General features: G+C 56.2%; 2 protein-coding genes across 2 annotated transcripts; both read right to left on the bottom strand.

Moving 5' to 3' along the window:
* Nucleotides 1–1,578: 1,578 nt before the first annotated feature.
* On the bottom strand, nt 1,579–10,478 carry LOC142595036 (SUN domain-containing protein 3-like). Its single transcript, XM_075722116.1, has 11 exons — nt 10,282–10,478; nt 9,586–9,644; nt 8,969–9,100; nt 8,801–8,903; nt 6,527–6,698; nt 5,854–5,938; nt 5,351–5,466; nt 4,296–4,463; nt 3,697–3,789; nt 2,879–3,003; nt 1,579–1,594 (listed from the first exon to the last, which is right to left on the bottom strand). Exons 1-11 carry the CDS (start codon nt 10,476–10,478, stop codon nt 1,579–1,581), a joined length of 1,266 nt encoding a protein of 421 aa, XP_075578231.1.
* A 2,876-nt stretch (nt 10,479–13,354) lies between these two features.
* On the bottom strand, nt 13,355–22,253 carry LOC104026066 (SUN domain-containing protein 3). The gene is made up of 11 exons (XM_075722114.1): nt 22,057–22,253; nt 21,361–21,419; nt 20,744–20,875; nt 20,576–20,678; nt 18,302–18,473; nt 17,629–17,713; nt 17,126–17,241; nt 16,071–16,238; nt 15,472–15,564; nt 14,654–14,778; nt 13,355–13,370 (listed from the first exon to the last, which is right to left on the bottom strand). The coding sequence occupies exons 1-11, from the start codon at nt 22,251–22,253 to the stop codon at nt 13,355–13,357; spliced, it is 1,266 nt and encodes a 421-aa protein (XP_075578229.1).
* Between the last annotated feature and the right edge of the window lie 225 nt (nt 22,254–22,478).

Below are 22,478 nucleotides of genomic sequence, written 5' to 3'. Positions count from 1 at the left end.
CATGCTCTGCCAGGGCCACAAGAAACTGGGAGGGGGCACAGCCAGAATAGTTGATCCAAACTGACCAAAGGGCTATTCCATACCATGTGACGTCATGCTCAGTATAGAAACTGGGGGGGGGGGGGGGGGGGGGGGGGGTTGGCCGGGGAGCAGCGATCGCTGCTCGGGAGCTGTCTGGGTATCGGTCGGCGAGTGGTGAGCAATTGCATTGTGCATCACTTGCTTTGTATATTGTTATTATTATTATCATCATTATTATATTGTTATTATTATCATTACTATTTTACTTTATTTCAATTATTAAACTGTTCTTATCTCAACCCAGGAGTGTTTCTCACTCTTACCCCGCCAATCCTCTCCCCCATCCCATCGGGGTAGGGGGAGTGAGTGAGCGGCTGCGTGGTGCTTAGTGGCTGGCTGGGGCTAAACCACAACAGGGCAGCTCCTCTCTGGTCCTCTCTCCTCCTCTCCCCTCCTGTCATGTCCCCTCCCCTTCCCACCCCGCGCTGCGCATTCCCTTCTTCCCTTCCCCTTCCCCTTCCCCTTCCCCTTCCCCAGCAAGCCCAGAGCCCAATGCACCCTTTCTGCCCCCGGAAAGCCAGACAAGCTTTCGCATCTCACGCACCCTTGTATAATCTTAAGGCTATTGAGATGCATAAGGCCATCTGAAAAAAAGAGCTGCATCTCATTATTGTCCCATAAACCCACGTGAAAAGATGACTCGTGCTCGCTGACACGCAACACCTTCATGCAGGATCTAGTACTAACACACGGTTACTGATCATCTTACTTGCTACGTTTAAAGCAGTTTTCGCCATCCAGCTGCTCGGGTTTCACAAAGTCCTCCGAGCTGCGGTGACAGACGAGGCTGCCTGGAGGAGTGAGAAAGGAGAGCACTTTCCCCAAGCTCCTCTCGGGAACAGAGGGGAAAGCTCTGGATGACAAAGGGTGTCAGGACGCGCTCCAGGAAGAGAAGCCCAGCGCAAGAAGATCCGCGCCACCTAATTGCAAAGAAGTAATTCCAGCTCAATGACACGGGTACCCAAAACCAAAACAGCTTCCGTGGGAGTTTTAACCGCTGCAGAGCTGCAGGCCGACCACCTGACCGTCAGTGTCACAGGGCCCCAATTCCCAGCAGTTACAAAGGCCCTTTTGAAGGACTCTCATGCGTGCCACCTTCTCTGAAGAGGACCTGCTGCCTCCCTGTTGCCAGCGTTAGCAGCAGAGCCCTATGGCTCTCCAGCCCACGCTTTCCCTCCTTGTACGCAGGGGTGACTGGCCGTCAGCTGCTACTTTAACGGCTCTCTTTGCCATGCTCCTTTTCTGTCTCACTTCCTACTGTACCCGTCAGGGTGGGCTTCTTGTCATTCTAGCGTGAGCCCAGCTTCTCAGTAGGAGGACTGCACTGCTGTCCTCATGCTTACCTACTGGAGAATGTGGAGAAGAAATGATAACTAGCCAATAGTAACTCTACCCATAGCCCACAGCTCTGAAGGCATAGACCAGCCTGTACTTATACTTATATCCTGTTATCTACCTACTCTATGGTCTGTCCAGAGAGGCAAATGATGATTACCTTTAATAGAGAACGGAACTGGGGGGAAGCAGGGGGAAAGAAAAGGTGCACAAAAAGAAAAGTGTAGGCATGCAATCAAAACCAAAAGGAGCCGAGTTATCCCAAGGACCGGCTCAGCCCACCTCGCTTTGGCTGGCAGCAAGCTGTGCAGCTGGGAGGAAAAAAAGCTGATGTCCGAGTTCAGGTGCGAAAGAGCAGAAAAAGCCTGAGAGGGCTCCTTTTCACTGTCCTCCTGCCCGTGTGCGTGCTGGGACCTCCTCATTTCCCTGAAGTCCTGCCAGCCTAACGGGGACGTGGCATGTGTCCAGTCCATGTGCCACGAGGAGAAAGAGGATTGACCGTGAAGGGGGGTAGCAAATAACTGCATCTGCGGTAGCAAAGGGGCAGCAGCCGTGCCTCAGCTTCGGAGCTGCCCAAAGCCGCCCCGAGCCCCAGGAGCCCCCGGCGCCTGGGTGTTTGCTTGGCCCTGAAGCCCTGCGGGGCCTGCCAGCACTGCGGAGCCCCAGGGACGGAAGCGAAGGACAGCGGTCAGCCCCTGTGCGGAGAGCGATGGCGGCTTTGCCCTTCCTTCAGGCCACAGGAGGGTGCCCTGGGCCATGCCAGGACAGGGCGTCTCTCCTCCTCACCGCCCCGGGGAAGGTGAGGCCTGAGGAAGGCCCTGGGTGCTGGGCTCAGCGCGGGCCGTGTGACCGGGGGCAGAGCCCCGTCTTCCTGCCGGGTGCCGGCCTGGCCGACGCAAGCGGCTCCCGTCACGCAGCTCCTCCTGCCCCGGGCTGCGGCTGGCAGCACAGACAGACCCGCATTTTGGGAAAGACTTGCTGTTCCAGAACCAATCCAGGGCAGCTCCCCTTCCTTCCTCTTCCCTCCCCTTCCCCGCCTTTCCCCCCGCTCCCTCCCTGAGCAGGCCCAGACCCCATGTGTGGACTGAGGGACGGCAGAGCTGTGCACAGCCCTTGTGCTGCTGCGAGAGCAGCTCCAGGTGCAACGGCCCTTCTTGCAGGCTGTCTCTGCGCAGGCCCAGTGCCCCAGCTGGCCGAGGAGCGAGCTGCGGTGCTCACAGTTGATCCTTAGCCGCCTCCCGCGTAAGACAACTGTACCTTGCTTTAATCTTTCGTGTCTAGGACTGTGTAGGCAGCAAGTGTGTGGATGTCAGGCTTTCTGCCACGTACTCCGGAAGCCTCCGGTAAGCTCGGGGGTCGAGAGAGGGACAGGGAGCTCTCTTAGCAGTTAGCATCACAGGCAAAGCAGGGTCGAACTCGACTTGGTGAAAATTAATGGAGTTTATTGCCAGGCGAAACTGACGCCCGTCCCCCGTCTTTGAGAGGATCACCGTGCACCCTGAATCGATAGAGGCAGGTGTAGGCCGGGTGGCCCCAGTTGCTCAGCACTTGCAGCCTTACGTAATTCGCAAAACCAGAGAGCTCCTTCTGAAATGAGAAGAAGAAATGAGTTGCCTTTTCCTCTCTAGCATTTGACTACTGACAGAGTAGTGCCGCAGCGAGGGACTCGTTCAACAGCTTACTTCTGGCTGCCCTGCGAGGCCTTTTTGACCTCTCGTGGTCAGGAGGTTCTTCTCCTGCTCTACCTCATTTGGCCATGAGAATAGTCAAGGAAGAAGCAGCTACCAGAAGCAGCTTCGGCAAATAGGTTGGCAAGGTCTTCTTGCCTGCTTTGAGGCGTGTGCTTCCGCAGTCAGAAGACCCAGTGGTGCTAGTGCCTTCTCTAGAAAGCCACCGGAACAGAATGGCCTCCCTGTCACCACGCGCTACCAGCAACAACAGAATCCCCAGCAAGCCCAGTATTTCTCGTCTTTAACTAGCAGGCCAGTAGCAGCGCATACGATGGGATGCGGCCACTTGGATGCGCTTGGCGTCCAGGCAGCCAAGCCGCTTTCAGCTTCAACCGCGGCGCTTGTAAGCGCTGAAGCTTAAACCCAAAACGCAAGAGAAGAACAACATCAGTGCGGGCGTACGCCGTCAGGAAGTTAAAGCAGAAGAAAGGCCGGCGTGGCACGTGCTCAAGGAGAGGGCTGCCTGTAGCCCTTTGGCAGGGAAGCTTCTGCCCAGCCAACCGCATTTCTCCTCCTCTCCTCCAATTCTCCTCCCTCTTTGCTCCCGTACCTTCAGCTGGAAGGTCTGCCTGGGATTCAGCACCGCCTGGAAAGTGAACTGTCCCAGGAACGTTCCCTGCTCCTCATGTTCTTCCTTCAGGCCCTAGAGAAAGAGAGGGGTGGAGAAAACAAGAGCGCCTGGTACACCGTGGGAAGACTTACCTTCAGTCAGTGAAGTACTGCTTTATTTCAGCTACGTAGTCCAAGGACGAGGAGCACAAGGAGAAGACAAGAAGCTGCAGCGGGGGAGCACGCCACGCTTGCCTACTCTACGAGTCTCAGCTGAGAGTCAGAGAAGGAGCAGACGTTCCCAGTGAGTGCGGGGTAACCTGAGGATCACGAATGCCCACTGGGATTGGAAGCCAAGAAGGTCTAGGACCGTGCACCGTGGCCAGCTCCTTTTCCCTGTGGCTCCTGGGGTTGCACCTTGCCCCAGGAGCTTCCTTTTGAGCGGTACATTGGATAAGAGAGGAATACAACTCCAAGGAGCTTGTTTCTTCTGCGAGGCAGGGGAAAGCGCAGGCCGCTGGACTCTCTGACCTGTATTCCCTCCCGGCTTAGAAAAATGCTATGCAACCCCCTGCCCCCGACTCTAGAGAAATCACTTACGTAGACAGCAAAGTCCTTTGGGGCCCTGGAGATACTGTCTCCATGGAACGCTGTCCCTGAAACGTGGTCCATGGTGACTGCCCTGGGAATGATTGGCTCAGACAGCTTGACGAAGACGTGTCCCTGACTTCCTGGGAAGGGCCAGCAGTTTCCCGGATGATTTTCAGGCTGAAAGGAGAAGAAGAAACCATGTTCACGTGGAGAAGGGTGCCCTGGCTCTCATTCCTGCCGCGCGCATCAGAAGATTAAGAACCGATGTGGCCAAGCAGTTCTGCTCGGAACCACAGCCAATGCCTTCGGTCGGACCCTGTGGGTACGGAACAGAGAAGCAGTCACGAGAATTCACGCGTCACGAGACCCCTTCAGCGCAGAAGCACTGGATTGCTTCTTGCAGGGACTGCAGGGAGCTGGCTGCGCTACTTGTAGAAGCTCTCCGGCCTCTCCCGGTCCGGAGCAACTCGCCAAGAACAAGCAAGGGACGGTGCGGCTGAAAGGCACCCGCCCAGGGCAGGTGGCAACTAAGGGCCCCACCTGGACGAGCCTTTCCCGTAAGGGAACGCAATCGCTCCCTCTCATCCAGTCCCACCTCCTTCCACGGGCAGCAGCCAACTCTTGCACTTGTGCAGGCAGCTCCGGAGCAGTGCCTGCATGGCTTGCAAGCACAACGTGGGGCCGGCCCTCCAGCAGTGCAGGCTCTCAGAGCCCGCTTGTGCTCCCTAAGAGCCCTGGCGAGCTCACACCCCAGACCTCTGCAGGCACCTTTCCCATTCTCCTTCTGTGCCGCGCCTGACAGTTTTCACGGTGCCTGGGAAGACAAAGACTGCAGGGCCAAGGTAGCCTGTTAAAAGCTCGCGCAGATGACCTGGGGCACTCCGGGAGAGGAAATAGCAGGGAGACACAGGAGGCGAGTAGGTCCATGCAAGAAGGCAGGAAAAGAAAGCTTTGAGGAGCAAAGACAAGGGTAAAGGCAGCTCTCAGCAGCGTGTTTGGTTCCCGCTGCCTCCCCACTCCCCGCCGCCCCCGCCCTTTGCTCTTCCGTTTCTCGGTGCTCCTACCTCAAGAATAAGCTCAGGAGACCTCATGTGATCCAGCACCGGCAGGGAATAGAAAAAGACTTTTCCTTTGGTAGTCCTGAAGGACGGCGAAGTCCTTGAATGAACGACAGCAGCCCCTGGAAATTAAAAGACGAGCACGATCAGCGAGCAATGTCATAAGGAATATTGATTGCCCTGTTGACTTGCAAAAAGGCTTCTAAGTAGTCATCCGTCTCCTACAGTGGGATGCCCCTCTTTCCTACTGGCACGATGCCTCCGAGCAGGGACTCATGAAACTGTCGTAAGGGGCCGTGGAGAAAGACAGGAACGTGAGCTAGGCTTTCTGCTCCTCAGATGTGGTCTGGCCCGTTCCCAACTCTGTCAGTGGGTACATTTTTAGGGCACGAGGTGGCCCTTGACTTGTCGCCCCTCCTCTCCTACCACTGGGCGCGTTCAAATGCCTGTCTTGTCAAGCTGGACCGGAAGCGCTTTGGAACTGGTTGCTTTGTACAATGTCACGGCACCTGATGATTTGAGGGCATAGTCAGGCATGGGGACTTGGTTTTCTTCCAGCTTCTTCAAGACTTGATTGATTATCTCTTGAACAGCCTGGGAAGGAAGACAAAGGAGAGCACCTGTTAGAAGGAAAAGGAACGGGGCCAGCAGCTCCCCTGCAAGGCCAGCCAAGGTGAGCTGGGGCAAGGTTAAACTCACACGGAAGGAACGCCGGCACTGCCCGGCAACCTGCCAGGTTTGCTCTACTCTGATTGACCGGTGTCAGAATGGAGGGGCTGCTCACTCCGATGCTCTGAAAGCTGAAGTTGCGGGAAGGGGCTTTTCCTGTGGAGGTGCCCCATGCCAGGCAGCACGGACGGACAAGCCTTCTGGGCCTGAGGTGGGACTGGGGGAACTATGGACTGCTGGGACCATTCTTTCTTTCTTTCCGGTCCTCCCTTGAGGAGGGCCCGAGATCTGGACGGAGAGGAAGGTACGACTAAGACAACTGTCATTCCTGTCACGGCGCTCTCTTCCCCCATAAGGACGTGTGGAGCAGCAGGAAAAGGGAGCGTGGCAATGCACAGCACTTGTTGCAGCAGCGCCAGCCTTTTGGCTGGCTATGACGGGGAACTGTAGTAGGATACATGGCGGAGGGAGGAACGAAACCTCTGAGTAGAGCCTTCTGCAGTGTGCCCTTACCCATCCGGTAAAGCCTGGGAGCTTAGCCTGCTTCAAGGCTTCGTGGAGAGCTCGCTCGGCGACATCCTTTACGCTCCACCGCAGGTGATAAAGCTCTTCCTGGAGCTTACGTAGCTGCTCTTGCAGGCTCAGGGTATTGCTAAGCGCTTCTCCGAACTCGTCCCCTGCTGGCCTACAAGAAGTGAGCAACGGAGAGACTGTAAGTGTTGTGGCTGGCCTCTCGGACGCCGTGGGGACATGAGCGACGCAAGAAGCCTGGCTCTGGATGACTGGCCGGCTAACCACGCCTTAAGCGGTTGGGAGAGTTAGTTCCGACGTTCTCAGAGCTTCAGGCTGAGAAGCTGCTTCCCTGGCTGCCTGGGTACATTTTGGGGAACTGCTGAACGTCTCAAACGCCCAAAGCCATCTTTTTCCCTATTACAAGGCGGCAACGCGTCATCAAAGCCATGCAAGAGCAGAGCTGAAGGGGTGCAGGTGGCAGTTCCTATAGAAAACACCAACAGAAAGAGGAGGTGCGCGGTTTTTTCCTTTCAGAAGAGGTCTCGAGGCAGGCTGCTGCGAGTTAAGAGGTAGCCAACAGGGGCATAGCATGCCGATCCCACGTCTGTTTGCCCAGTCTAGTCTCCCAATTCCTGCTACGCATGCGGCTCAGGCGTAAACAGGGGAGGCCCGCAAGACGCACAAAGAGCAAGGGAAAGCGGTTGCCGTTGCCAAATGCCGCTTCTCAACAGCAGCTCTCTCCCCAGTGTTGCTCTTTGTTCCCCTCCCTGAACCCGGGTCCTACCGAAGCACCCTGCCCCGCTTCCTTCCTTCTCCTTCCCTGCCTTAGGGATAGCCTAGTGAGACACGATCTAAGGGAGGCTGGGGAGAGCTCTCCTGGATCAGCCCTAGAGCCCTCCGCCCCGGTTGTCTTTGCTGTGCTTGGCTGCCAGTATCTCAGCTCTCTGTGTTTTCCTCCACCTCTCTCCTGCTGCTCCCTCTTCTCCTTTCTTAGCATAACACGTCCCTTGCCTCGGCTAGCCTCTTCCGCTTGCTCGAGAAACACGCTTCTGTCCTCCCTCTCCGCTTGACGGTGGCAGCTGCAAGGCTGCCCTCAGTCCTTGAACCGTGCCCCCCTGCAAAGCTCTTCATGGGCAACTGCTGCTACGCTGACCTCAGCCTGAGAGAAGACGCTCTTTTTTCCCTTGGCCTCTCCTCTCCTTTGAGGGGGCAATGCTGCTTGCAGGGGCTTTCTATTGCAGCCTAGCAATGGAAAGCCGCAGAGGTGTCTCCTAGCAGCTACTCCCAAGCATCGAGGGAGAGAAACGGGTGCAGGGTGGAGAAGGCTACCGTAGTTCCCCTTCTCAGGTGTTAGAAAGGTGGAGCTGCAAACAGCCCAGCTCAAGCAAAAGGGTGGCCCCAGTCCTCTGACGGAAGCGGGGAGCTGTAGCTGACCCTTTGGCAGAAGGGAAGAAAGGGCAATGGGAGAATCTCAGGCAGCTGTGCCAGGTGAAGTTTGTGTGAGACAGGGCATAAACAATGTCCTGTTGGGGCCGAGGGGCAGCGCTCCTCTAAAGAGCCCTCTAGTCAAGGGGAAATGTTTTTTTACCTCCGAGTCTTCCAGTCCCCTCCAGGGAGGTGCAAGCGCTCCTGGAACGACAATGAAGGCAACAGTCATTCCAAATAGAAACAGGCCTTCTGCAGAAAGAAAGGCAGCGCACAACGACAGTCTCTGTACAGCCACGGGAAACAGAGAGTTACAGACGGCATGGCTATTCGTGCTCGGGTGCTCCCGTAGCGTACACTCTGAAAACACCACCGTGGACCGGCGGGCAAGACAGAAGACCATTGACATTGGGCATTGTCTTCTTCCAGACAGCTTCCCCTCTTTGACTGGGGCACGGCTTCCAGCTAAACACCATCTTTCCTACAAAGCCTTCTACCATTTGTCAGGCATTCATTCATTCCATAGGTCGAGAGGTGCATGCAACCTCTCTTACCTACTCCTTCGGTTTCCCAGTCTTCCTAGGCAGCTGGACTACTGTCGGGCAGGTTCCTGCTACACTTCCAAGGGTGGCTTGATTACAGGTCCTTTCTTGATACCACCCTGGGAAGTGCCATTGCTACGGAGCTGCTTGCTGAACTACGCGCCCACAAGCGAATTTCTGAAGTGCTTGGCACGTTGAAGGCTGGGGCAGCAGGACTCTACTAGCCGTGATCAAAACCAAGGGACTCAAGTCTTGGCATGCAAGCCAGTGCTTTGCTGAAACCTACGCAGGCCCAAATCTGCCTCACCATTGTTCCTTATCAGCTGCGTGCAATGCCACGAGCTGCAGAGACACTGGGGTTCGGTCCACTTGGCCTTCACCTGAATGACCTGCCAGGGTGGCTACTGTACCTAGCCCGAGCCACAGGCTTTTTTAATCAGTGGCACTTTATGCCCTGGACTTACGCTGCCAGTACCAGTCTTGATCTGAAGAAACCTAGGGGTCACCTGCTGTTGGAGCGGCTGAATAGAGGAGGAGACGTAGGCCCAGCATACTGCTGCGGTCCTCCAGAGGCTTTTTTCGCCAAGCTGTCCCACGCGGTAAACACCTGCCAGTCATACACAAAAGCTCTCGTTACGCTTAGAACTTGGTCTAAGGCGGGGTTATGCCTCGCGCTGCCCGCTCCCCTTTCCGTGTCCCTCCCAGGTGCCATAGCTGTCTCTCCTCTTGTCGTCTTTGCAAGAGGTCGTGATGGCGTAGGGGCTGTGCAACAGACGGCCCTTCCCTCCCCTGGAGTATGCTCCTTGTCCTGCAGAAGCTTCTCAACGTCCTGGGGCAGGCGAGGTTAGCCACTGCCTCTCCCTCAGCTTAAGAGAAGAACTGGCTTAGCCCTCCCGGGGAAGGCAAGTCACCCCTTCGTCGCCCGCACACCCGTTCCTCTGAAGCAGGCGCGACTGACACAGCTCTGTCGGGGACTTTCAGCTCTTTAGCTGGGCTCCTCTGGTCACAGCAGGGGAAACGGCCCAGGGCAGAATGGAGGCCTGGGCACCTCCTAAAGCGCCATCCTCAGGCCTGAGCTCTACAGAGACTCACCGAAAGAGAGCAGACTGACAAGCAGCGCCACGGTCACCATCTTCAGAGCCTTCGTCTTCCTACGGAGCAGTAAGGAGGAAAAGGATGGTGAAGCTGGCGCTACCCGTGCGGTTCAGCAGCAGACTCGAGAGCATCAGTAGGGACTGCAGGTCTTGAACCTGGCATTCCTGGCGGGAGGATTGGCTTGGTCCCGCACAAGCTCGAGTCAGGTTCAGCCTGTACCCCTACAGTTCAACAGCCTGCAAGGCAGGGGGGTCGTGTGTCTCCCCTCTAGCAGCATTTCTTTAGCAGCTGGCTTATCACTGGCCCTTTTCTTCGCATAAATGCAGACAAATGCAGACCGGGTAAAAAGGAGAGGGAGAAAAGGAGAGGCAGGGAGGGAGGGAGGGTTGAACGTCAAGGCATGCTGGTAATCCATGGGGAACCAAGGAAACGCCAGAGAAAGACCCTGGTGGCTAGGCCCTGCTCCCCTGAAGCCTGATCGGCCAAGAGACAGCACACACCACTCTGCAAGACGGAAACTCCTCCCGCCTGTTCTAGGAGGCTCTCGAAAGGCTTACGGCGTACCCATCAGGAATAAACAGTCCCCTTTTGTTCTACTAGAAAACTTCTTGCACCCCTCAGAGGATCTTGTGCTCCTTTTCCTAAGGCAGACCGCTGGTGAGAAGCTGACCAGGTTTCCGAAGGAAACCTCACCTGTCAGGAGAGCGCAAGTCAAATCCACTGCCAACAGAAGAAGCGTGGGTATCCTCCTGGTTCTGGTCGAAAGGCAAGCCAACCTTGCAGAGCGCAATACAGGACTGTGCTAAGCTCCTGCAATTTCTAGGGCAGGACGTATCTGGGCAACCGCTTGGGACTGCCTCCGTGTGATCCAAAATGGACTCGTCCCTCATTGCGCACAGACAAAAGGCTTTCTCGGCCTAGTCCTGGCAGAGACTGAAGAGACTGCCGCTGCCTTCCACCACCCTCCAGGCGGAGCTCTCCGGCTGCCCTCGTGTTCTTCCCCTGTCCACCCACCACCCACCCCAGCAGATGAGGTGGAAAATACACTTGGGGAAAGGAGAAGGATTTTTCAAACATACCCGCTCAGAACGTGTTCCTTCCGCGGCTGTCTCTCTGTACCCGCTGAGGTGCAGGCACCAGGCATCCTCCTTGCTCGGGAGCAAGCCAAAAACTCTGCGATCTCCGTTCCCTCAAGACCGAGAGTGACAAAGGCGCAGGGACAACCCCGATCGTGTGCCCTGCTGTGTCTACATCAGCGCTGACGATGCTTTGTGATGTCACAACAGAAAAGCAGGGCCACATTTCGAGGCAAAGTCCAGCCTGACAGGGAGCAGGTTTTGCACTCCTCTCCGCAAGGGCAGACATGCTACAAAACCAGAATGTCTCCTACCAAGGGGTCAGCTCTTTGCATTCCCACTGAGGAGTGATACATTTGGGAGCTACCAAAACCCTTTCCTAGGGCGCTGCTGCTTTTGATGCTCTGCTCAAGGAAGGCCGCCTGCGGTGACTGAGGCCAGGCACCAAGTACCTTGAGTGTTTGTCACGTGGGGGCTCAGGTCCATGCTGGTGGCTCTTTTCTTGCAGCCCGAGAAAGCCAAGGGGGCCACAGGGGCACAAGGGGCGGGTGCCTTGCACGTTCATTTCCAGTGGTTGCCACTAGTGCTCTGCACTGCAGGGGACAGTAGACGAGTTTAGAGGAGAGGAAGGGAGCATACTCGACTCTGAGCATGGTTGCTGCTACACGTGCTCTTCAGAGGCTGGAGTCCTCCCCTCTTCCCTAGTAACAGGTAGCTGCCGTTTTGTTTTTCTCCCCAAACAAACGACTAACAGAGTTGGCAAAAGCATGCTACCTTTATCCCCAAAAGGAAGCCTGTCCAATCGCAGATGAAAGGCCAGAGCTACACTGTACAAAGAAATGGCTCTGCCAGCGTGGGTGCTCTGTTGGGTGAGAGCCAGGCTTACGAGACGACAGGCGCACGTCCCCCCGCACGCCACGGCGCCATGGGGGACTGCTGCTGCACTACACGTCCAGGGGGCATGTCCTGGTTTTGGCTGGGATACAGTTAATTTTCTTCCTAGTAGCAGGCATAGTGCTGTGTTTTGGATTTAGTAGGAGAAGAACGTTGATAACACGCTGATGTTTTTAGTTGTTGCTAAGTACTGCTTATGCCCGTCAAGGACTTTTCAGCTTCCCATGCTCTGCCAGGGCCACAAGAAACTGGGAGGGGGCACAGCCAGAATAGTTGATCCAAACTGACCAAAGGGCTATTCCATACCATGTGACGTCATGCTCAGTATAGAAACTGGGGGGGGGGGGGGGGGGGGGGGGGGGTTGGCCGGGGAGCAGCGATCGCTGCTCGGGAGCTGTCTGGGTATCGGTCGGCGAGTGGTGAGCAATTGCATTGTGCATCACTTGCTTTGTATATTGTTATTATTATTATCATCATTATTATATTGTTATTATTATCATTACTATTTTACTTTATTTCAATTATTAAACTGTTCTTATCTCAACCCAGGAGTGTTTCTCACTCTTACCCCGCCAATCCTCTCCCCCATCCCATCGGGGTAGGGGGAGTGAGTGAGCGGCTGCGTGGTGCTTAGTGGCTGGCTGGGGCTAAACCACAACAGGGCAGCTCCTCTCTGGTCCTCTCTCCTCCTCTCCCCTCCTGTCATGTCCCCTCCCCTTCCCACCCCGCGCTGCGCATTCCCTTCTTCCCTTCCCCTTCCCCTTCCCCTTCCCCTTCCCCAGCAAGCCCAGAGCCCAATGCACCCTTTCTGCCCCCGGAAAGCCAGACAAGCTTTCGCATCTCACGCACCCTTGTATAATCTTAAGGCTATTGAGATGCATAAGGCCATCTGAAAAAAAGAGCTGCATCTCATTATTGTCCCATAAACCCACGTGAAAAGATGACTCGTGCTCGCTGACACGCAACACCTTCATGCAGGATCTAGTACTAACACACGGTTACTGATCATCTTACTTGCTACGTTTAAAGCAGTTTTCGCCATCCAGCTGCTCGGGTTTCACAAAGTCCTCCGAGCTGCGGTGACAGACGAGGCTGCCTGGAGGAGTGAGAAAGGAGAGCACTTTCCCCAAGCTCCTCTCGGGAACAGAGGGGAAAGCTCTGGATGACAAAGGGTGTCAGGACGCGCTCCAGGAAGAGAAGCCCAGCGCAAGAAGATCCGCGCCACCTAATTGCAAAGAAGTAATTCCAGCTCAATGACACGGGTACCCAAAACCAAAACAGCTTCCGTGGGAGTTTTAACCGCTGCAGAGCTGCAGGCCGACCACCTGACCGTCAGTGTCACAGGGCCCCAATTCCCAGCAGTTACAAAGGCCCTTTTGAAGGACTCTCATGCGTGCCACCTTCTCTGAAGAGGACCTGCTGCCTCCCTGTTGCCAGCGTTAGCAGCAGAGCCCTATGGCTCTCCAGCCCACGCTTTCCCTCCTTGTACGCAGGGGTGACTGGCCGTCAGCTGCTACTTTAACGGCTCTCTTTGCCATGCTCCTTTTCTGTCTCACTTCCTACTGTACCCGTCAGGGTGGGCTTCTTGTCATTCTAGCGTGAGCCCAGCTTCTCAGTAGGAGGACTGCACTGCTGTCCTCATGCTTACCTACTGGAGAATGTGGAGAAGAAATGATAACTAGCCAATAGTAACTCTACCCATAGCCCACAGCTCTGAAGGCATAGACCAGCCTGTACTTATATCCTGTTATCTACCTACTCTATGGTCTGTCCAGAGAGGCAAATGATGATTACCTTTAATAGAGAACGGAACTGGGGGGAAGCAGGGGGAAAGAAAAGGTGCACAAAAAGAAAAGTGTAGGCATGCAATCAAAACCAAAAGGAGCCGAGTTATCCCAAGGACCGGCTCAGCCCACCTCGCTTTGGCTGGCAGCAAGCTGTGCAGCTGGGAGGAAAAAAAGCTGATGTCCGAGTTCAGGTGCGAAAGAGCAGAAAAAGCCTGAGAGGGCTCCTTTTCACTGTCCTCCTGCCCGTGTGCGTGCCGGGACCTCCTCATTTCCCTGAAGTCCTGCCAGCCTAACGGGGACGTGGCATGTGTCCAGTCCATGTGCCACGAGGAGAAAGAGGATTGACCGTGAAGGGGGTAGCAAATAACTGCATCTGCGGTAGCAAAGGGGCAGCAGCCGTGCCTCAGCTTCGGAGCTGCCCAAAGCCGCCCCGAGCCCCAGGAGCCCCCGGCGCCTGGGTGTTTGCTTGGCCCTGAAGCCCTGCGGGGCCTGCCAGCACTGCGGAGCCCCAGGGACGGAAGCAAAGGACAGCGGTCAGCCCCTGTGCGGAGAGCGATGGCGGCTTTGCCCTTCCTTCAGGCCACAGGAGGGTGCCCTGGGCCATGCCAGGACAGGGCGTCTCTCCTCCTCACCGCCCCGGGGAAGGTGAGGCCTGAGGAAGGCCCTGGGTGCTGGGCTCAGCGCGGGCCGTGTGACCGGGGGCAGAGCCCCGTCTTCCTGCCGGGTGCCGGCCTGGCCGACGCAAGCGGCTCCCGTCACGCAGCTCCTCCTGCCCCGGGCTGCGGCTGGCAGCACAGACAGACCCGCATTTTGGGAAAGACTTGCTGTTCCAGAACCAATCCAGGGCAGCTCCCCTTCCTTCCTCTTCCCTCCCCTTCCCCGCCTTTCCCCCCGCTCCCTCCCTGAGCAGGCCCAGACCCCATGTGTGGACTGAGGGACGGCAGAGCTGTGCACAGCCCTTGTGCTGCTGCGAGAGCAGCTCCAGGTGCAACGGCCCTTCTTGCAGGCTGTCTCTGCGCAGGCCCAGTGCCCCAGCTGGCCGAGGAGCGAGCTGCGGTGCTCACAGTTGATCCTTAGCCGCCTCCCGCGTAAGACAACTGTACCTTGCTTTAATCTTTCGTGTCTAGGACTGTGTAGGCAGCAAGTGTGTGGATGTCAGGCTTTCTGCCACGTACTCCGGAAGCCTCCGGTAAGCTCGGGGGTCGAGAGAGGGACAGGGAGCTCTCTTAGCAGTTAGCATCACAGGCAAAGCAGGGTCGAACTCGACTTGGTGAAAATTAATGGAGTTTATTGCCAGGCGAAACTGACGCCCGTCCCCCGTCTTTGAGAGGATCACCGTGCACCCTGAATCGATAGAGGCAGGTGTAGGCCGGGTGGCCCCAGTTGCTCAGCACTTGCAGCCTTACGTAATTCGCAAAACCAGAGAGCTCCTTCTGAAATGAGAAGAAGAAATGAGTTGCCTTTTCCTCTCTAGCATTTGACTACTGACAGAGTAGTGCCGCAGCGAGGGACTCGTTCAACAGCTTACTTCTGGCTGCCCTGCGAGGCCTTTTTGACCTCTCGTGGTCAGGAGGTTCTTCTCCTGCTCTACCTCATTTGGCCATGAGAATAGTCAAGGAAGAAGCAGCTACCAGAAGCAGCTTCGGCAAATAGGTTGGCAAGGTCTTCTTGCCTGCTTTGAGGCGTGTGCTTCCGCAGTCAGAAGACCCAGTGGTGCTAGTGCCTTCTCTAGAAAGCCACCGGAACAGAATGGCCTCCCTGTCACCACGCGCTACCAGCAACAACAGAATCCCCAGCAAGCCCAGTATTTCTCGTCTTTAACTAGCAGGCCAGTAGCAGCGCATATGACGGGATGCGGCCACTTGGATGCGCTTGGCGTCCAGGCAGCCAAGCCGCTTTCAGCTTCAACCGCGGCGCTTGTAAGCGCTGAAGCTTAAACCCAAAACGCAAGAGAAGAACAACATCAGTGCGGGCGTACGCCGTCAGGAAGTTAAAGCAGAAGAAAGGCCGGCGTGGCACGTGCTCAAGGAGAGGGCTGCCTGTAGCCCTTTGGCAGGGAAGCTTCTGCCCAGCCAACCGCATTTCTCCTCCTCTCCTCCAATTCTCCTCCCTCTTTGCTCCCGTACCTTCAGCTGGAAGGTCTGCCTGGGATTCAGCACCGCCTGGAAAGTGAACTGTCCCAGGAACGTTCCCTGCTCCTCATGTTCTTCCTTCAGGCCCTAGAGAAAGAGAGGGGTGGAGAAAACAAGAGCGCCTGGTACACCGTGGGAAGACTTACCTTCAGTCAGTGAAGTACTGCTTTATTTCAGCTACGTAGTCCAAGGACGAGGAGCACAAGGAGAAGACAAGAAGCTGCAGCGGGGGAGCACGCCACGCTTGCCTACTCTACGAGTCTCAGCTGAGAGTCAGAGAAGGAGCAGACGTTCCCAGTGAGTGCGGGGTAACCTGAGGATCACGAATGCCCACTGGGATTGGAAGCCAAGAAGGTCTAGGACCGTGCACCGTGGCCAGCTCCTTTTCCCTGTGGCTCCTGGGGTTGCACCTTGCCCCAGGAGCTTCCTTTTGAGCGGTACATTGGATAAGAGAGGAATACAACTCCAAGGAGCTTGTTTCTTCTGCGAGGCAGGGGAAAGCGCAGGCCGCTGGACTCTCTGACCTGTATTCCCTCCCGGCTTAGAAAAATGCTATGCAACCCCCTGCCCCCGACTCTAGAGAAATCACTTACGTAGACAGCAAAGTCCTTTGGGGCCCTGGAGATACTGTCTCCATGGAACGCTGTCCCTGAAACGTGGTCCATGGTGACTGCCCTGGGAATGATTGGCTCAGACAGCTTGACGAAGACGTGTCCCTGACTTCCTGGGAAGGGCCAGCAGTTTCCCGGATGATTTTCAGGCTGAAAGGAGAAGAAGAAACCATGTTCACGTGGAGAAGGGTGCCCTGGCTCTCATTCCTGCCGCGCGCATCAGAAGATTAAGAACCGATGTGGCCAAGCAGTTCTGCTCGGAACCACAGCCAATGCCTTCGGTCGGACCCTGTGGGTACGGAACAGAGAAGCAGTCACGAGAATTCACGCGTCACGAGACCCCTTCAGCGCAGAAGCACTGGATTGCTTCTTGCAGGGACTGCAGGGAGCTGGCTGCGCTACTTGTAGAAGCTCTCCGGCCTCTCCCGGTCCGGAGCAACTCGCCAAGAACAAGCAAGGGACGGTGCGGCTGAAAGGCACCCGCCCAGGGCAGGTGGCAACTAAGGGCCCCACCTGGACGAGCCTTTCCCGTAAGGGAACGCAATCGCTCCCTCTCATCCAGTCCCACCTCCTTCCACGGGCAGCAGCCAACTCTTGCACTTGTGCAGGCAGCTCCGGAGCAGTGCCTGCATGGCTTGCAAGCACAACGTGGGGCCGGCCCTCCAGCAGTGCAGGCTCTCAGAGCCCGCTTGTGCTCCCTAAGAGCCCTGGCGAGCTCACACCCCAGACCTCTGCAGGCACCTTTCCCATTCTCCTTCTGTGCCGCGCCTGACAGTTTTCACGGTGCCTGGGAAGACAAAGACTGCAGGGCCAAGGTAGCCTGTTAAAAGCTCGCGCAGATGACCTGGGGCACTCCGGGAGAGGAAATAGCAGGGAGACACAGGAGGCGAGTAGGTCCATGCAAGAAGGCAGGAAAAGAAAGCTTTGAGGAGCAAAGACAAGGGTAAAGGCAGCTCTCAGCAGCGTGTTTGGTTCCCGCTGCCTCCCCACTCCCCGCCGCCCCCGCCCTTTGCTCTTCCGTTTCTCGGTGCTCCTACCTCAAGAATAAGCTCAGGAGACCTCATGTGATCCAGCACCGGCAGGGAATAGAAAAAGACTTTTCCTTTGGTAGTCCTGAAGGACGGCGAAGTCCTTGAATGAACGACAGCAGCCCCTGGAAATTAAAAGACGAGCACGATCAGCGAGCAATGTCATAAGGAATATTGATTGCCCTGTTGACTTGCAAAAAGGCTTCTAAGTAGTCATCCGTCTCCTACAGTGGGATGCCCCTCTTTCCTACTGGCACGATGCCTCCGAGCAGGGACTCATGAAACTGTCGTAAGGGGCCGTGGAGAAAGACAGGAACGTGAGCTAGGCTTTCTGCTCCTCAGATGTGGTCTGGCCCGTTCCCAACTCTGTCAGTGGGTACATTTTTAGGGCACGAGGTGGCCCTTGACTTGTCGCCCCTCCTCTCCTACCACTGGGCGCGTTCAAATGCCTGTCTTGTCAAGCTGGACCGGAAGCGCTTTGGAACTGGTTGCTTTGTACAATGTCACGGCACCTGATGATTTGAGGGCATAGTCAGGCATGGGGACTTGGTTTTCTTCCAGCTTCTTCAAGACTTGATTGATTATCTCTTGAACAGCCTGGGAAGGAAGACAAAGGAGAGCACCTGTTAGAAGGAAAAGGAACGGGGCCAGCAGCTCCCCTGCAAGGCCAGCCAAGGTGAGCTGGGGCAAGGTTAAACTCACACGGAAGGAACGCCGGCACTGCCCGGCAACCTGCCAGGTTTGCTCTACTCTGATTGACCGGTGTCAGAATGGAGGGGCTGCTCACTCCGATGCTCTGAAAGCTGAAGTTGCGGGAAGGGGCTTTTCCTGTGGAGGTGCCCCATGCCAGGCAGCACGGACGGACAAGCCTTCTGGGCCTGAGGTGGGACTGGGGGAACTATGGACTGCTGGGACCATTCTTTCTTTCTTTCCGGTCCTCCCTTGAGGAGGGCCCGAGATCTGGACGGAGAGGAAGGTACGACTAAGACAACTGTCATTCCTGTCACGGCGCTCTCTTCCCCCATAAGGACGTGTGGAGCAGCAGGAAAAGGGAGCGTGGCAATGCACAGCACTTGTTGCAGCAGCGCCAGCCTTTTGGCTGGCTATGACGGGGAACTGTAGTAGGATACATGGCGGAGGGAGGAACGAAACCTCTGAGTAGAGCCTTCTGCAGTGTGCCCTTACCCATCCGGTAAAGCCTGGGAGCTTAGCCTGCTTCAAGGCTTCGTGGAGAGCTCGCTCGGCGACATCCTTTACGCTCCACCGCAGGTGATAAAGCTCTTCCTGGAGCTTACGTAGCTGCTCTTGCAGGCTCAGGGTATTGCTAAGCGCTTCTCCGAACTCGTCCCCTGCTGGCCTACAAGAAGTGAGCAACGGAGAGACTGTAAGTGTTGTGGCTGGCCTCTCGGACGCCGTGGGGACATGAGCGACGCAAGAAGCCTGGCTCTGGATGACTGGCCGGCTAACCACGCCTTAAGCGGTTGGGAGAGTTAGTTCCGACGTTCTCAGAGCTTCAGGCTGAGAAGCTGCTTCCCTGGCTGCCTGGGTACATTTTGGGGAACTGCTGAACGTCTCAAACGCCCAAAGCCATCTTTTTCCCTATTACAAGGCGGCAACGCGTCATCAAAGCCATGCAAGAGCAGAGCTGAAGGGGTGCAGGTGGCAGTTCCTATAGAAAACACCAACAGAAAGAGGAGGTGCGCGGTTTTTTCCTTTCAGAAGAGGTCTCGAGGCAGGCTGCTGCGAGTTAAGAGGTAGCCAACAGGGGCATAGCATGCCGATCCCACGTCTGTTTGCCCAGTCTAGTCTCCCAATTCCTGCTACGCATGCGGCTCAGGCGTAAACAGGGGAGGCCCGCAAGACGCACAAAGAGCAAGGGAAAGCGGTTGCCGTTGCCAAATGCCGCTTCTCAACAGCAGCTCTCTCCCCAGTGTTGCTCTTTGTTCCCCTCCCTGAACCCGGGTCCTACCGAAGCACCCTGCCCCGCTTCCTTCCTTCTCCTTCCCTGCCTTAGGGATAGCCTAGTGAGACACGATCTAAGGGAGGCTGGGGAGAGCTCTCCTGGATCAGCCCTAGAGCCCTCCGCCCCGGTTGTCTTTGCTGTGCTTGGCTGCCAGTATCTCAGCTCTCTGTGTTTTCCTCCACCTCTCTCCTGCTGCTCCCTCTTCTCCTTTCTTAGCATAACACGTCCCTTGCCTCGGCTAGCCTCTTCCGCTTGCTCGAGAAACACGCTTCTGTCCTCCCTCTCCGCTTGACGGTGGCAGCTGCAAGGCTGCCCTCAGTCCTTGAACCGTGCCCCCCTGCAAAGCTCTTCATGGGCAACTGCTGCTACGCTGACCTCAGCCTGAGAGAAGACGCTCTTTTTTCCCTTGGCCTCTCCTCTCCTTTGAGGGGGCAATGCTGCTTGCAGGGGCTTTCTATTGCAGCCTAGCAATGGAAAGCCGCAGAGGTGTCTCCTAGCAGCTACTCCCAAGCATCGAGGGAGAGAAACGGGTGCAGGGTGGAGAAGGCTACCGTAGTTCCCCTTCTCAGGTGTTAGAAAGGTGGAGCTGCAAACAGCCCAGCTCAAGCAAAAGGGTGGCCCCAGTCCTCTGACGGAAGCGGGGAGCTGTAGCTGACCCTTTGGCAGAAGGGAAGAAAGGGCAATGGGAGAATCTCAGGCAGCTGTGCCAGGTGAAGTTTGTGTGAGACAGGGCATAAACAATGTCCTGTTGGGGCCGAGGGGCAGCGCTCCTCTAAAGAGCCCTCTAGTCAAGGGGAAATGTTTTTTTACCTCCGAGTCTTCCAGTCCCCTCCAGGGAGGTGCAAGCGCTCCTGGAACGACAATGAAGGCAACAGTCATTCCAAATAGAAACAGGCCTTCTGCAGAAAGAAAGGCAGCGCACAACGACAGTCTCTGTACAGCCACGGGAAACAGAGAGTTACAGACGGCATGGCTATTCGTGCTCGGGTGCTCCCGTAGCGTACACTCTGAAAACACCACCGTGGACCGGCGGGCAAGACAGAAGACCATTGACATTGGGCATTGTCTTCTTCCAGACAGCTTCCCCTCTTTGACTGGGGCACGGCTTCCAGCTAAACACCATCTTTCCTACAAAGCCTTCTACCATTTGTCAGGCATTCATTCATTCCATAGGTCGAGAGGTGCATGCAACCTCTCTTACCTACTCCTTCGGTTTCCCAGTCTTCCTAGGCAGCTGGACTACTGTCGGGCAGGTTCCTGCTACACTTCCAAGGGTGGCTTGATTACAGGTCCTTTCTTGATACCACCCTGGGAAGTGCCATTGCTACGGAGCTGCTTGCTGAACTACGCGCCCACAAGCGAATTTCTGAAGTGCTTGGCACGTTGAAGGCTGGGGCAGCAGGACTCTACTAGCCGTGATCAAAACCAAGGGACTCAAGTCTTGGCATGCAAGCCAGTGCTTTGCTGAAACCTACGCAGGCCCAAATCTGCCTCACCATTGTTCCTTATCAGCTGCGTGCAATGCCACGAGCTGCAGAGACACTGGGGTTCGGTCCACTTGGCCTTCACCTGAATGACCTGCCAGGGTGGCTACTGTACCTAGCCCGAGCCACAGGCTTTTTTAATCAGTGGCACTTTATGCCCTGGACTTACGCTGCCAGTACCAGTCTTGATCTGAAGAAACCTAGGGGTCACCTGCTGTTGGAGCGGCTGAATAGAGGAGGAGACGTAGGCCCAGCATACTGCTGCGGTCCTCCAGAGGCTTTTTTCGCCAAGCTGTCCCACGCGGTAAACACCTGCCAGTCATACACAAAAGCTCTCGTTACGCTTAGAACTTGGTCTAAGGCGGGGTTATGCCTCGCGCTGCCCGCTCCCCTTTCCGTGTCCCTCCCAGGTGCCATAGCTGTCTCTCCTCTTGTCGTCTTTGCAAGAGGTCGTGATGGCGTAGGGGCTGTGCAACAGACGGCCCTTCCCTCCCCTGGAGTATGCTCCTTGTCCTGCAGAAGCTTCTCAACGTCCTGGGGCAGGCGAGGTTAGCCACTGCCTCTCCCTCAGCTTAAGAGAAGAACTGGCTTAGCCCTCCCGGGGAAGGCAAGTCACCCCTTCGTCGCCCGCACACCCGTTCCTCTGAAGCAGGCGCGACTGACACAGCTCTGTCGGGGACTTTCAGCTCTTTAGCTGGGCTCCTCTGGTCACAGCAGGGGAAACGGCCCAGGGCAGAATGGAGGCCTGGGCACCTCCTAAAGCGCCATCCTCAGGCCTGAGCTCTACAGAGACTCACCGAAAGAGAGCAGACTGACAAGCAGCGCCACGGTCACCATCTTCAGAGCCTTCGTCTTCCTACGGAGCAGTAAGGAGGAAAAGGATGGTGAAGCTGGCGCTACCCGTGCGGTTCAGCAGCAGACTCGAGAGCATCAGTAGGGACTGCAGGTCTTGAACCTGGCATTCCTGGCGGGAGGATTGGCTTGGTCCCGCACAAGCTCGAGTCAGGTTCAGCCTGTACCCCTACAGTTCAACAGCCTGCAAGGCAGGGGGGTCGTGTGTCTCCCCTCTAGCAGCATTTCTTTAGCAGCTGGCTTATCACTGGCCCTTTTCTTCGCATAAATGCAGACAAATGCAGACCGGGTAAAAAGGAGAGGGAGAAAAGGAGAGGCAGGGAGGGAGGGAGGGTTGAACGTCAAGGCATGCTGGTAATCCATGGGGAACCAAGGAAACGCCAGAGAAAGACCCTGGTGGCTAGGCCCTGCTCCCCTGAAGCCTGATCGGCCAAGAGACAGCACACACCACTCTGCAAGACGGAAACTCCTCCCGCCTGTTCTAGGAGGCTCTCGAAAGGCTTACGGCGTACCCATCAGGAATAAACAGTCCCCTTTTGTTCTACTAGAAAACTTCTTGCACCCCTCAGAGGATCTTGTGCTCCTTTTCCTAAGGCAGACCGCTGGTGAGAAGCTGACCAGGTTTCCGAAGGAAACCTCACCTGTCAGGAGAGCGCAAGTCAAATCCACTGCCAACAGAAGAAGCGTGGGTATCCTCCTGGTTCTGGTCGAAAGGCAAGCCAACCTTGCAGAGCGCAATACAGGACTGTGCTAAGCTCCTGCAATTTCTAGGGCAGGACATATCTGGGCAACCGCTTGGGACTGCCTCCGTGTGATCCAAAATGGACTCGTCCCTCATTGCGCACAGACAAAAGGCTTTCTCGGCCTAGTCCTGGCAGAGACTGAAGAGACTGCCGCTGCCTTCCACCACCCTCCAGGCGGAGCTCTCCGGCTGCCCTCGTGTTCTTCCCCTGTCCACCCACCACCCACCCCAGCAGATGAGGTGGAAAATACACTTGGGGAAAGGAGAAGGATTTTTCAAACATACCCGCTCAGAACGTGTTCCTTCCGCGGCTGTCTCTCT

Source organism: Pelecanus crispus, chromosome 16, assembly GCF_030463565.1.
Source record: "Pelecanus crispus isolate bPelCri1 chromosome 16, bPelCri1.pri, whole genome shotgun sequence".
Lineage (NCBI taxonomy): Eukaryota > Metazoa > Chordata > Aves > Pelecaniformes > Pelecanidae > Pelecanus > Pelecanus crispus.
The sequence above is the reverse complement of the archived record's forward strand: the minus strand, read 5'-3'. Positions and strand labels throughout refer to the sequence as shown.